At 42.9% G+C, this 16248-nt stretch overlaps 1 protein-coding gene across 7 annotated transcripts in view; it reads right to left on the reverse strand.

Annotated features, from left to right (window-relative positions):
* The window catches only part of LOC1274321 (tyrosine-protein kinase Fer), a 46475-nt gene that overhangs the window by 20118 nt on the left and 10109 nt on the right, over positions 1 to 16248 (reverse strand). For all 7 annotated transcript variants that reach the window (XM_061648102.1, XM_061648109.1, XM_061648110.1 and 4 more), the window contains one exon: positions 14769 to 14959. In XM_061648102.1, the coding sequence (XP_061504086.1) occupies positions 14769 to 14959 (191 nt within the window). The remainder of the gene's footprint in view (positions 1 to 14768; positions 14960 to 16248) is intronic.

A 16248-nucleotide genomic window follows, 5' to 3' on the forward strand; every position in this document is an offset into this window, starting at 1 on the left:
TTTGGAGTTTTCCTGCTTCCAGTGCTTCGTGCTATCGTGCACACAGCAACACCGGAAAGGAATTGCATCCTGCAAGAAGCGCACATTGAAACCGAACGATGCCGTTTACTACGGCGAACGGCACAAAGACAAAAAAGAGGAGAGAAAAAGAGTTTCGAAAATGTTTCTTTTGTTCGGTAGGTGATCGGAACGGATTTGTTTTAGATGTGAACAGACACACACACACACAGCTAGCAACACATCAGAGGCGAACGAAGGAAAAGCTTGTTAAAGGGAGCGAATGCTTTATGGAATGGTGTAGAAACAATACAACACCCACTAGGGAAGCACCATTTTCAATCGAATTTCTCAAAGAAGTATCTCCTGACTTCTGACTATTGGTTTTGTGGTATCGAACACAACAGGGGAGGAGAATGATACACAGATACTTCCTCGAAAGCAGAGCATAATTCTATCTACCTTACCAGTTGCCAGCCAGCCAGACAGTTGCTCTGTTTGCACGAGAGCTCTTAATCAAGCTACGAGTTTCCATTACATCGCCCTCGGATAGGATCAGGGGGTTGTTGTAAGTGATTGCAAGTGACACGATAACGTGCCACAAAAAATAACATTCACAACCAGTGGTGGAATGTACTAATAAAAGCCAACTCTCTATTGCAGTAGAAATCAATTTTTGCTCCTGCAACAAACGACGGTGACACGAAACGTTATCGTAATGCATCTTTTCGAGCACGGACTCGGACGGAGTAGAAGAGATCCGGTGATCCGGCGGTTCCGGTTTGGCAAGTTTGTTCGCCGACTTAGCCGGATTGGTGGGGTTCCGGGTGAGCCATAGCCAATGGAATGCAGATGGCAATGTAATCTTGACATCGTGGCCCACCGCAACGCAATCTGTGTCGTGTGCCATTTTAGAAGACGTGGATCGTGTTTTGCATCGTTTTAATGCCATCATTTAATTAGTTTGCTGCGAATATTTCTGAACGAATAACAACAAAAATGACAAGCCAAAATACATCAGCAACATCATTTAATGCGTCATTGGGGGGACGATAATGCAGAAGTTTAATACGTCTTCCTGTCGGGGGTGAGTTGGACTTCTTGCACCATGATTCGAACTGATCATCCGGCCAGAAAAGCAACTACCATCCAATTACGATGAGTAAGCGTCGGAAGAAAATTACCAACATTGATCGACCGAGCGTGATTCACCCGGATAAACCTTACGTACCGATTCGAATGACATATACCGGCTGGTGTTTTGGATGACTGTGTTTTGCATTGTGCCAATGTTTCCGGTTTGTTTGGTAGGTTTGTTAAAACATAGTGAAACGTGGATAGTAAACATGAAACTCTATTACATAAAAATCATTGCTTTCGAAATCACTCACTTTTCTTTACAAAAGGTAAAAGAGTGTGCTATAGTTCTTGATGATTGGATGACAATTATGTAGCTAACATAACGGATGAAATCAAAGTTTTTGAGTCATTAACAGGACAAAACAGTGAAATGAAATAATTGTGGCCTAAATTTGTACCGTGTTGCTGGTATAAACAAACGTTCGTTCGTTAAACAGCATGAAGGAAGCTGAATGGAGAAGTTTTATAAAAGTAAATCCCAAACAGTAGGTCAGAATGAAGATAAACGATACCGTAGGGAAGTTTCGAGTTGTTTGAAGATGCAGTTCCAGAAGGAATGGCGGTGCGTTTGGTGAGTTTTACACAACAATTTGCATAAATCATTAATTACACCATGCTAGTGATCATTCTATAGGACACATCCTACACCGTATATCACATAACAAGAAATGCATTCAACCGAACTATAATGTGTTGGTCGAAAAGTTTTTCCTTTAACTTTTGCTGTAATGAGCGCGAGGTTTTGTGGTACAATTGGGTATAATTAACCACTGTGGAAGGATTGCACTAAAAAGTGCATACTAGTTGAGAGCTTAAATAGATGGAGTTTGTTATTCTGTAAATAGATACCGTGAAGGTGAACATAAAATACCTTGCATACTACACTCAGCATTAATTCTGCAAAAATAAACAGCAAACGAGTCGCTGAGTGATGATGAGCTAATTTATACACCATTTCTGCTCCTTCCTAAAGCATTCAGCCACAGAAGGGCCCAATGCATTCGGCAAAAGATTTCTGTTCACGTGCAACAAACTTTCAAACGACTACCGCTCTGCCCTTCTCGAGTCCTTGTAGCATAAACGTTCTTTCACAACGCGTAAAGGTTGGTAGTTGGTGAACCCTCTTCTATAACAGCTCTATGTTGCAGGCGCCAGCGTGTTGCTGAGCTTCCTGGCAGGTAGGATTCACGTTGACGCATAATGCAAACTTTATGGTTACTTCCGTGAAATAAAACACCAACACCGGGAGGGCAGAATAATATTGTGCCCACCAAGTTCGGTCTGGTGTGCTACAGTCGTAAAAATCGAAACTTTACAGCACAGACCGGCAAGTGGTGGCAGACAGCAGTGTGAGGGAGGAACTTTTCGTACAAAATTGCTCACAACACCGATATGGAAGTGTGATGGGACAAGGAAGGGGTTAAAAAACGTATTTACATAATAAACTTTACTACGGCAAGCCTCCTATTTGCTCAAGGAAAGGGTTTGGTTAGCTTTTATAAAGTTATTACATACGATTCAATGTTCTGACCCTCTGATATATTTCCCGTTTTGGTAAGAAATGAGTATGAAAGAGTTTGTTGATATCTTCTTATAAACAATCTGCATTTTTTTTTAGTTTGTATAACTAAACTTACTATCGTAATATAATTTGCCGCAATCAAGCGCGGTCTTGTCCTACTTTTGCACAAATACACTCACTCTACACTAATCTCACATACAGCAGCATCAGTAATTTACCGGTTTTTTCTACTGCTAACGACAAATAATTCAGTTCAACCTCATTTTCCTATGCTTTTGATTAGGCATGTGTAAAATGAACGAGAATCGCACCGTTCGAACAGTTCGGTAAAGTGAACGAACGAACGAGATTCTTAACAAAAAGAACGACCAGGACTTTTGGAAGAAACTGACTACACCGAACGCGTTCGAACGTTCCGTCAGTGTTCGACGGCACACATAAATGTGGTAATCAAACGTGCAAAATCATATTGCTTTCTCGCTCTTTCTCGCACCGTGCGAACGGGTCGTCAGAGATCAAAATGTACCCTGTTGGTGTTGAAATCGTACCCATACAACTCAATTCCTCGAACGCCGTCGAATTTGTCCAGCAGTGTTCGATACGTGTGCTGTTGGTGTGGAAATCGTATCTATACGACTGAATTCATCGAACGCGTTCGAACTGGTGTTCGATCTGTGTTCTGTTGGTGTGTAAATCGTACCTACACAACTGAATTCATCGAACGCGTTCGATCTGATCCGTTCAGTGTTCGATCTGTGTTCTGTTGGTGTATAAATCGTACCTACACAACTGAATTCATCGAACGCGTTCGAACTGGTGTTCGATCTGTGTTCTGTTGGTGTGTAAATCGTACCTACACAACTGAATTCATCGAACGCGTTCGATCTGATCCGTTCAGTGTTCGATCTGTGTTCTGTTGGTGTGCAAATTATACCTATACAATTCAATAGATCGAGCCCGTTCAAACGCATTAGTCATTGTTCGCGAATGAACTGAACTGAATTGATTGCGCTCATCATGTTTATCCATGTTTAAGTAGTTTTTTTTTATAGAATCCTTGAGTGTGTATAAGGCATAGGGTACAATATATGCTGGAGACATTTTTGCTCGTATTAGTTTTTTACAGGCTAGTTTTTGGTCGGTTTTGCGATAGATTGTGTTGACCAGACAGCAGATGGGCTGATTTATTTAATGTTTTTAAATGATTGGTTTCAACCGCAGAATGAGTACTTCTTTGGCTACAGTATGCGTCTATGGTGGGTAAATGAAAAAGATAACGAGTGTTCTTCGTGAATAAAAACCCCATGAAAAAAAGAACGAAAGAATCGTCGTTCACGTTCGGTTCTTTTTGGTGAGCGAACTAGTTCGTTCGCGTTCGGTGAAAAGAATCGTTTTGCCCATGCCTACTTTTGATGCATTTTGCCTGTACAAAACATAACGCAAAAAATGCAAGCTCCAAAACTCGTATCCGTGCTCCGCTTGCACGCACCAACTTGGGCGTCATTACTTATCGTCTCTCGCATTAGAAATGATACACAGGAGGAACCATGGCAGCGTGCACTGGCTTAGACGTGTATTCCAGCAGTCTGCTCAGTTGACTTCCAGCAATCCAAGCCCCAGGAATTGATTTGGCATTAACATCGGCCGTCACGGAAGGCCGCCACGATAGCCTTTCCTGTAAGGGCAATGGCTAGCTGAATCCAGTTCTTTTGTAACCTGTCCTGGCCTGGCCTGAATGCACCAAAACGTAGCGGTACATCACCAGCAGGACGGGTGGGCGCGCGGGCAAGAGTGACACTGCAGCACATGCAATAGTGTAGAACTGGTTTATGAGAAAACCAAAAGCAAAAAAAAAAAACGCACACACAGAGACGTTTGCATCGGAAATGGGCTACATCCAGGCAGCGGGTTGTTGTCCATCCACTGCACTGACCTGCCTCACGCGCAATCTGCTGGTGCAAGGTGAAGATCAAAGCCACCGGATTGATTGTCCCGTCTACCCTCCCAATCAGGGTTAAGTACACACACTCTCTCTCTATCTCTCTCTCTCTCTCTCCGACCAGTGACCGGTTCTTTGGTTGTACGGGACATGGCAGTGGTCCCTGGCGGCGCTTCTGCTGTTGGTGCTGCTGGAATGGAATATTCGGGTCAACTAATCTGCAATTCCATTGGCCATCGGGATTGGATTTTCATTTCCACTACAAGTACCCATGGAGATGGAACAGAAACTGTAAGGTTTCATTTTTTAGTTTGTATTATTCTCATATCATCAGTTACCAGTCCTGACGCATAATGGAGTCAGGTATAAGAAAATTATCCTATTTGTTCATAAATTAGTTACGTGTGATTTAATTATCTGCTTCACATGGGACGATAGACGGGATAGTTTTAACCTTTCAATGACTTCATCACAAGGTTTAATCGCTTTATTGCGGTATGAATGAATGGAATATTCCTTACCCTAATGTTTTGAACCCTTAAAAGCGTGTCGTGTTACACTAAATTGGCGTCATAATAATTTTCCTCAATTAAACCTGCCTCTTCTACGTTGAAAGGGGGACAAGTGCAGCTTCTTATTTCATGGATCAATAAGCGCCCAGTGCGTGTGGATAAACAACCAGCCCCAAAGAGGCTGTTTATCGTTTATCCTGGAGATAATTTATGTCATAAAAAAAATCTAACCCCAAGTCATGCCCGTGCGTTGGTCACAGCCGAGTAGAAACTCATTTCACAGCCGAATTATCCAACTGGAAGAGCAATCGAGTGGCGAAATTTATGTAGCGCGCCGAAGGCTAAGGAGTAACCGATGGGGCCCGGCGGTATGGTTGGTATGGATGGAAAATTTGTCAAAACCAGATGCTTCAAGCCCTGTGGAGAAACTGTACCGAGGCTCAGTTAGACAGAGAGAGAGAGAGCAAAAAGCTGCGCTGAATATCAGGCTCACACAGTTTTCCTTCCCCATCCTGCTCATTCTTTTGGAAGATGATGCTTCTCGCGGTAGCTGATTGCCATAAACGAAAGAAAAACCATACCATTTAAAAGCGCGTCGGTGGTTCTTGCCTACCCCGTCTTCCTCCTGCGAGGTGCTGCTACCTTGGTGTGCAAGCGAATAATTGAATAAAATTGACTAAATTGATCGGTGGGTAGCGCTGATGGAATCAGCAGATGCGGCGATAACGAAGAAGCGACAGCGAACCGTCAGGTCGGTGGTTAATTTGTGAGGCCCCGGCCGGGTGGGTTTGGGTGAATGATTAAATCATCTCAACCCTCACCACCTTCACTGCGGCTTCAATTTTCCACTCATCTCACCCTCAACCGTCGGCGAACCTTTCATCAACCGCCAGCGGTAATTTATAGTTTGCCTTACTTTGCTTGCGGTGGTCTCGTGTTTGTTTAATTTTTGGCCAGACAGCACACCCAGCACCACACGTCAAATGTCACCGAAGTGACGATGGGTTACTGTGGGAGAGGCGAGAACCGATTGTGGCGAGTGTTTGGTTTTGTATGCCATTTTGGGACACATTTTCGCTCACAACTCACACGTACTTCACATCCGACGTACTAGTGCGGGCGGCACGTTTTCACACTTTTCCCGCTCCGCCGTTTCGCTGCTGCGAATGAATTTCACCCAAGCGCAATCGAAGCGGAAAAGTGGTCTTGGCGTGGCGGCTTCGGGCACGTGGAAGGTGGCATGTAATGTTACGTTTTTAATTAAGTGGTCGAATTAAACAACCATTACTGTGACTATTATTCGCCGGAGCACTTATCACGGGCGCACGCGTTTAAACGATACGCGTCTGTGTGTTATCTATTGCTGTCCATCGACCCACTGACCGTACAATAAATGCATGAAGTGAGGTGGGTGGGTGAGAAAAATGCAGCGTCTTTTCACACGCTGCCGTCGGCGATTTTTTTTCATCGTGCGCCCAGCTGAGCATTGCTGCTTCTGTTGGTGTAGGGCTCAATTTATTCGATACGGTGCTACGACCAGCGTGGGAGAATTTTGCTTGATTATGAGTGCAGGTGTAATCAAAGCTACCGAATAATGGCTGGTGAAAATAGCACAATAAATGGTACAAACATATTCATTACACGACAACATGGGCGTGATTAGGCGTTTGGACAATTTGTAGGACACGATCGAGTTGTTTGCTACCAGCAGCGATCGTATCCATGCATTAACTGGTTGAATTAATGTCGTGTAAAATTGTTGATTATAATGATTGTAGCAGGGATTAAAATACAATTTTCGTGAACGATATAGCTTTAATTTTTTAATTATTTGATTTAAATACAGTGGAGCGCCGTTTATCCGGGTACCTTTTATCCGGCTGTCCGTTTATCCGTGCTGTTGAGAAATGACAGTTCAATACAATGGTGACATTTCGTTATGAGGAGGATATTTGAAAAAGCGGTTAAAAGAGCATATTGTCATAACAAAAGACCCTATAATTCAAGGCAAATTTCAAATATCCTTGTGGAAAAAGCATGAAGATAATTAAAACTGGGTTATTTTTATCAAAAAATAAAATAATTTTCCAAAAATTAATCAGGAATTGGTGATAAAATATATCATTTGACTCATTATCCGTGTTATTCGCTTATCCGTGCGAGGTCAAGTCCCGAGAAGCCCGGATAAACGGCGCTCCACTGTATTCCAGATTTTTTATAAAAAAAAATTCATAGCTTCAACTGATTTTTTCAATTATTCCTTCTATTAGCATTTTGATATTTTCTTCATTTTCAGTTTATACAAAACCTTGAGCATTATTTCATGTAGTCTAACGATAATCATATAAAATACTAATAACATTCTTCATTTAAGAACACTTTTCATTATTGAATTGATGTTAGTTTATTACGAATAAACATGATGCTCTGTTGCTCCCACTTTAAATTTGTATTAAAAAATAGGATAAAACGTTTCTTCAACGAGTGTTTAGTTAAGTAGGCCTTACTATCGCCTACATTTACAAAAACCAGACCCACTCAAGAGCACACAATACATGCGCCGAAGAATAGAGGGTTTTTACAGAGCAAAAGAATAGACCAAAAACGCTCGTTTCAATCAACAATCACCCTTAGTGTTATGATCAAATCATCTTTAAGAAAGAGTAGAAAAAACCAACACACTCAACTATCAAAAAAAGAAAAGAAAACGGAACGAAAATCATTCATTTTCCTACCACACCCTTTCTTCTCGTAAAATGCACCTTTTCATGTTGACTGACTGTTCCGATTAGCTGGCGCATTATTGTGCCCAGACCGCGCCTCTGCGCTGCTTCCGACTGCGGTTCAGGCCGGAAAATCTGGAAACAACGTCCGGGGCCAATTTATTTGATCCTACTCGATAACGATGACGAAAGATTGGTGCCCTTTTTCCTCGCCTCGGCGTTGCTCTAATTTTGAACACTGCGATTAAAAGCAGGGCAGCAGCGTACAGATGCTTCCGAAATGTGGTGTGTTTTAGTAGCATCTGGTTTTTCCAGCTGTCAGCCCGCCGAAGACGTAAAGTACGAACGGGCGAAGCTGTTTTTAGATTGTTGTTTCTTTTATAATCAGAGTATTTTTTTGTTTTTCTTACGTCAATTTGATATGTGCCCTAGTTCAGGGCGCAAATGGAAAATCCATCGTTTGCCAATAGCTATCTCAACATAATTTCTCTTTTTGAAACGCTTCCGTTTTTTTACATTTAACATTAGGTATTTTTTGGTGCAAATTTTCTTCAACCTTTTACCTGCATTGCAAATCAAGTTTTGTAGCAAATTAAACAAAGTTAGACCATCTCAAGCCTCCCCTCGGTTGATCAGTTACGACACGGGGATGTACAGCAAAATGGCGTTCGAACGGTATTTCCCGCACGACCAACGAGTGTCCACTAAAATCCAATTAATATCAATTCCGTGATAATTGATGGCAATTGTTGTTCTGGAGCATTCCGTCTCGACCGTGCTCCGTGCTAAGCGTGCTTTCCCAACGTCTGTGGTTCGCAGAACTCTCGTTCTCTCTCTCTCTCTCGGTCCCGTCGGAATCGGTCGAAGAATTGGCTGTCGGTTTGGTTTTGTTTTTTTTTCGGGGAACTTATCGCATAAAAGTTGTACACCATCAATGGAATTGGAATGTGGAGATGCTGCTGGGCGACGAGCAACAGTCGCGCACGATGATGTACACGCAAATGGAAATGAATGGTACGCTTTGCCCATTCTGAGAGTTGGCAATGTTTCTTCATTTGCGTCAGACGTGGCAAAGAACATGGTGTACGTTCAGCGAGAAAGCGAAGGCACAAATTGTATCAATTAGGTTTTAAATAGCACGGTACACGAAGAAGAAAAAAATATCGTAAAATAAATAAACACACAAATAAAGCAAACTTTTTGTGTTTTTTCTTCTTCGAATATCTTTAAAATATACCACCACTGACACGACATCACAAATAGCTACTTCAGCCTAAAAGGATCTGCTACACGCCCTTAGCCCTATCTTCTCATCGCTTGCCTAAGTGCTCTTTTATCAGCCAAGTACCATTACGCTGCTGGTGGAGGTGGTCATATTTTCCAGCGAAACATGCAGCCATATCCACCAACACCACCAGCACTCGACATCGGGGTTCTTCGGAATGCTGGGGTAGGCTCCGAACGGGTGACGTTTGTGCCAAGCCGATGGCGTTGGTGTGGCATGGCACTCTTTGCCGCGGGTAATTCGGTTGATTACATTGGCATTAGGCTGGCGGCTGGCAGCTTCCGAGAATCCATTTGGTGCGCTGCACAAGGCACCTCTGCTTTGAGGTATCATCTATTTTTGGGGGTAATTGGCTATCATTGGGAAAGCCATTTGACCGGCCAAATAGATAGGTAACATTAGGCAGCTCGAGTGGGAAGTGTGGCAAAGCAATGTGATAGGGGAAAAAAACCGGGAAGGAAGCGATCGTACGGAGCAGAATGACAATGGCAAACTGGAGTATAACAACGGAACGGTAAACAGGTTCAAGATACATCAACTGAATTGGTTTATGCTCACCATAAACTGAGCTGAGTGGGGATAAAAGGACATTTAATCCAAATCAAAAATTATTAAAATAACATCTACCTTTAACTGATGTCATTAGAAAATCAAAACGTTAAAAGATGTGTTTTCTACAATATGCGAATTTTATTTGGCTTAGTGCCTTAGTACATATGTTTAATATACGATTCCAAATACAGTGAAATCTCTCTAAGGCGAATCTTCAAGGGACCGTCAGCTTAGAGAGATATTCACGTTGAGAGATTTCACTGTAACACACCTTAGTCATTGATTGGAGAATTTATTAACAAATTCCTCAGATCATACATGGTTTGAACATAATGGTTAAGCCGATTAAGCTTGTAGTGACGAATGATAAGGACAATTTTTTTCCTAATTAGATTTGGCATTAGTGCTAAATTTAATAATTTCCAACCCACAAGATGCCCCAGAAAGAAGACTTCAAAGATTAATCGCCAAAAATGCTCGTTTTTCTGTCTTCATTTTCGCTGCTGCACACAATAATTATTGCATCAGCCGGAACCGGACTTTCTATCGTGTTTGAGTCTGTTTTTTTTTGTTGTTGTTTTCGTATTGCCAACTAACACGTGTTTCGCCGTGTAGTGCGTTGCCCAATACATTGTACGAAACGCGCTCACCAACCTGTGGCGTGTGGGGCCTTTTTTGTTTATTTATACAGTCAGCTGCTGCTGTCAGGAGGGTTGCCGATTTTGTTCATTTAATTCATCCCCACCCGCCCGCATTGGGTGTGTGTGTGTGGGCGTGCGAAGGCACACCCTACCATCCCTCCGTGTGATCGCTGGTACCACTAGACACACACCTACAACGTGCCAAACGTGGTCGCGAGTCTCTTTCTCCGGCTTCGAATTTGGCCACGTTCCAACCCGCGTTTGTCCGACGCGGTCTCCGTGCGAGCCATGCAAAACCGATCAGGGGGGCGGTGGTGGGGGTGGGTCCTGTGTCTTGCGCAAACGGTCAGCCCCGACGGTGGTGTGTGCGCGCGAATGCTGGCCCGTTAGCTTTGGTGCACAGGAAGGAACGATTCGATTTGCCTGACTCGGATGCGAAAAAAACCGGTTAAGATGTGGGAAAGAAGTGGGGAGAAAAAAGGCCTGAACCCCTCTCCCAAACCCCCAACGATTGTCAAAACGCAAACGGCAAACAAGTCAAGGGGAAAAGGCAAGGTGATCGTGCTGATCTTGGATCTTGGATCGAGGGTGGGAGCAGGCGCTAGCAAAAGGGATAGAGAGAAAGAGAGAGAGAGCGAACATTGCGTTTGTGTGCGTGCACAAAAACGGTGGCCAGCGTGTGTCCGGGGGGGTGGAGGAGTGATGTGAGCCGCGCGACTATCACGACCACACGACGGTTTGGCCGACCACCACCCACCCTTGAGCGGGGCGCAGCAGCTCCGGGTGACCTATAATTGGCGCTTATAAATTCGAACGCGCAGCAACATGTTTTCTTCAATCGGCCAATGGGTTGCGCTCTTTGGTCGGTTGGTGCGAAACGATTTTGGACATTTTGGCCACTAGAATCAAAGTGAAGGTGTGCATTAGAAATAACAAAAAATATCACACAACTGCTTATTTTGCCCGATGGAATCGTCCCAAAACAGCCTGTTTATCCTCAGTCGCAGGCCCGAAGCAACGCGTATTTCAACCATAAATACGCTTCACTTGACCTGGTCGGTCGGTGTGAGTGTTGGATTAATTGATTTGATGATTAGCCGACAGTTCAGCCGCCTTGTTTCCTCCCCCATTTTCTGCCGATGATGAGACCGATGAGGGAGGCTGTTTTGTTTTAAATTAGAAGACACGATGACGAACAACGCTTCTCTAACGGTGACGGGCAGTAGCAGTAGTAGCAGCTGTTACCTCCGTACGATTTATGCATTCGTTAGCGTGCTTGCTCGTTCCTACCACAAACAAACGGCCTCACACTAAGCGCACTGTGCTCCGTAGTAACATATAGGGCGGCGTACGATCGGCTATTAGAAGAGCGTTTGCCCGTTTCCGTTGCTTGACTTTTGGCCCTGCACAATTGATTTCGTGAAGGCGAGGGGGGGGGGGGAGGAGGAACGCACTCGCTGCGTGACACCCGTGAGGCGTGCAATGTATTGTGTGCAATAAAATGTTGCGCCATCCGTACCATCCGCATCGTTTCAGCGGAGCGAACAGAGACGTTCTTTATTTGGGTTAAATTATTCAACTTTGTTTTTGCATTGTTTTTTTTGCGAAAAGCTAATGCCAAAAGGTCTGGCGAGTCAGCTCGTGTTCTAGTAAACCGAGATGTCATCCGAAACTCATCCGAAACTGCTGGACATTGCATGCAGAGTTATCATATTCCATTGCATTATTACTGAAACAGTTTAACAGTGATAAATTTATGAAAAAAACTCTTCAACAGTTTGCGCTTTTAACATTTTCATTTGAATTAAATTATTAACTTAGCGAGTAACATGTTTGAAGAGTCCCTCCATTTTCTATCCACTAGTTAAAATGGCCCGGTTACTGGGCTACGCTACGTTTATTGGGCGGTATATAAGAACTTTACATCATTCAATCATTTCGTTTTTGGATCCTTTGTAAACAAATTTTGTTCTTTGCTTATATTATTTTCTTCTATTTAATATACTACAAATTAAGTTATGGGTGGTGTACCGGTTGGAATAAATAATTTTTTTTTATCCAAATTCACACTGTTTGCGATAAATTTGCTTTACCTTTTGGATCATATGTTCCAGGTAATATCAAGTCCCGTGGTATCTTGGCATACGCCTTATCGAAACCCGGGAATATCATATGCCGTACGGAAATACGGAGCAGAAATTTTGCGAACTCTTTCGGCTCTTCAGCATCTTGAACAGCCTGGGCTGTCTGCATACGCATGTTTTCCTGCACACGCAATACCCTAAATTTTCCCAACAGCATGTTGAGTCGGATGCACTGCTGCAGGACCTGGTCATTAATATCACGCGGGATGATTGGCAGTACCCTTCGGAAATCACCAAATAGTAGAAGCACCTTATTACCGAACGTTTGGCGATTACCCATAACATCCTGCAGGACGCGATCCAAGGCGCGAGCTTCTAGAGCATAGCGGCTGCTCATGGATGTCTCGTTCCATACGATCCGTGATGCCTGTTTCATCAATTCAGCCTGTGCTAACTGTACACGGATGTTATAGGAACTGTTCCAGCGTCCAGCAAGTTCGCGTGTACGCAAAAATAGTTTCGAGCAGAAACGGGTTCACAGTGCCACCAGGACCATAAAGGAAAAATATTTGTCCAGTATGTGTCTCCTCTCGGATTGATTGTTTTGTCAACCCGTAGCTGTCCACTGCTGCGGTAATTACATCTTACACCGTTTGTAGTTCGTTGATCAATCGGTTCACGTTTACTACAATAATATGTTGTCCAGCACATCGAAAGCATAAGAGTGCTTCACGTTCACCAGGGAAAATATTTCTGCAGCCGATATGGCGCATTGTAGCAGGTCTGGCTGTATCTGCTCAAAGTTGGCTAAATGCGGCATACTCGGAAACATCGTCAGCGCCTTCCGCGGCGTCTTTTCGCACAGGTACTGATTAATAAATCGTAGCGCTTTGAGGTTCTCGACAGCTTGCTGCAGCCAATTCTATTTGGAGTTTTCGACGGTGTACTGATCCTGATTTGTCGGTGAGCAAAGTGGTTCACGTCCACGTCCTACAATAACCAAGGATTCTGGGACATTCCCTTCGACAATTTTTTTTTCGCGTCGTGTATTTGCGGCCTTACACAACTTCATATACGTATGTTTGTTTATGGTTTGTTGTTTTTCGTCCAACGCCTACATCGATGAATCGCTATGTTGGTGCAAAGTGTGCAAGAAAACCAATACGGTATAAAAATCATCCAAGCTATCTGCACCTAACATCAACTCACTAACCAACATCGTCTCACTATAGAGTGAAAAAGTAACGCTCTATAGTGAGAGATTGAAAATGAGAACCTTTTTGTAAAATTTGTTATAGGATTAAATCACATTCAATGTAAAGAAAATCTTGGCAAAAAATATGTATCATTCAGTAACAATGAATTGGAAAAGCATTCGCTTGCTCTTACGTTATTACATTAAATAGATTTTTTAGATTTCCAAAAATGAAGTGATGACAACCTCCAAAATTAGCACTAAAGCAAACGGTTCTGCAAGAACAAGCAAACAAACGCTTGTAAGTTCCATTGCTTCCAAGTGAAAGAAGAAAGGCACCAGTAAAACTCCGTCCTCTCTCCGTCGCATCACCAGATCCCGATGATGGCAGGCCGTGTTCTACATGACTCGGTCATCTGCAATAGCCTCTAGTTTGTTTATGTGTCTGTCTCTGTTCGCGCATGTGTGTGCCAAGACGACGCTACCACATTTTAACAGCATTTTCCTCAACCAGCAGCAGCACCGACTGTCCACCACGGTTTGCTCGTTGCTCCCCGTTCAGGAGGTTGTCGTTTGTCGGTTTGCCGGCACATACTTGTGCAATGACACAACGCCCTATTTCCACTTATATCTCGCAACCGGGACAACTTGCCACTCAGACAGGTTTATCATATTAGAACAACACCCCATTTATTATCTGTTTCGTACCTACAGTGCAGCATTTTGCTTATTTTAACCTACACCATCGTTTATCGTCACCGTATGTTGGTACCTAATAATGTACAGGCACAAACAAAAAGGTACAAGAGGTTGTTAGAACAATCCACAACTTCCGTATGGAGTGATCTAAGCTGACCCAACACTGACCCAATTTTTGTGTAACCTGATTCTGGACCGTGCATGCTCCAGACGTATTTCATTTGCTATGCTATTTTGGTTGCTAATAATGCAGTTGCACGACACGGCAGCGAAGTTTGACGTAAAAAGGTCAACATGTGTGTGTGTGTTGGTGTATCTTTTCTAAATTATGCATTATCAAGCCACAAATAGGTTTGTTTGCTTTGGTCGGTCCCTTGCGAACACACCACATTTGTACAATAGTACAAGTATTACATTAACATGACATTTTACCCGTTTTGACACAATAATAACCAACGCTCTGCTAAATCAATACTTACATGGCTGAACTGGGTGGCGATTTTGGTGTGCTCCTCCTGGTACTGCTTTCTAACGCGTCGCTTTTCCTGGTACAGGCTGGCCAGCTTCTCGTGACAGACCGTTTCCAGCTGTTCCGCGTTGGTGCGAATTTGTTTGGCCGTATGGTCCAATTCTTCCATGAAGCTTCGCCACGCTCGCATTACGTGACTTCCTGTGTTTCGGGGTTTGTTTGCGGGCACAAAGGCGCGGAAAAGAAATGGATAAATAAATATCAGATGCTGAGCAACATGGTTTACTGTTGAAGTATTTAATTATGGTGGTAATGAGAATGATACATCAAAGTTATCAAAGCATTATGTTAACATTGTACAATTTTTATCAAGAATTGCAAGCATAACAGGCATTTCAAACGCGAATAAGCATGTTGAGGTGGTAAAAGGTTCCGCTTGTTTAAATTATTAGATTATATTAGACTAGTTAATACAAAACAAATCAACAAGACATTATTGCCTAAGTATTAGCATCAAGATTTTTTTTATTCCAGAGGGACGGCTTTGCCTTATTGCTGTTTGCATCCAGATTAGATTACAGGGTTTCGAATCAATCACTTAGGGGAATGTTGCAAATCGGTAGGGGAATATTGCATGCAAGCTGTGGATGTTTGCAATCACTTAGGGGAGTGTTGCAATCGATTAGGGGAATTTTGCAAGCGTACTGTGGAGCTGTCATCAGAGTGTGGGTGCCGCCGTAAACAAATAAAAATAAATAAAAAGAGCAAATTAAATACGAAAAATCCAACGAACATTACAACAACAACTAAAACAATATCTACAAACTAACACCAATTACCCCCAAAATTGCAAAACAGATCTCACTCGCACATAGAAAAAGATGTTTGAGTGTGGTGGTTACGGATTCGATGAGTTGCATAAATTTATGTTTATATCATTCGCCAAAAAGCCCACTGTCGTTTGCCCCTGGCCGTTACCCTTCAATTGCGCGCCAAACGTGTTTGTTTAGTTTGTTGGTATACATTTAATATTCACCGCAAACCCCATTTGCAGGCGAGTGAGTGAGGCATTGTTGCATTAGCGAGGTATAAAAAAAAGAAACCTTCAAAACGGACAATGTATTCAAATTACATGAGACAATGTCGGGGAGTTTTTTTTTGGGAGAGGAGGTCCTATACATTGACGGAGGTTTTAGGTTGGGAGAAAGAGAGCTCTTCGCATTTGCTAATTTCTATCAAATTTTGTTGTTTTTTTTTCATTAGTCAGTTAAATTCGGCACCAAACAAATAATGGTTCTTTGTTATTGGATAGTGTGGTATCAATTCAACAAATGTTACTGAACAGCCACAAAAATACGAAGGTGGCTGCTATTTTTAGTATGGTAAACAACTTTACGTAGCTATAAACTTCGCTGCTGCAAATTGGAAGCAAACATAAAGCAGGAAAAGCTTCCCCACTACCACCGGGCATCGTTTGAATCATGGATCAT

Source organism: Anopheles gambiae, chromosome 2 (genome assembly GCF_943734735.2).
Source record: "Anopheles gambiae chromosome 2, idAnoGambNW_F1_1, whole genome shotgun sequence".
Taxonomy (NCBI): domain Eukaryota; kingdom Metazoa; phylum Arthropoda; class Insecta; order Diptera; family Culicidae; genus Anopheles; species Anopheles gambiae.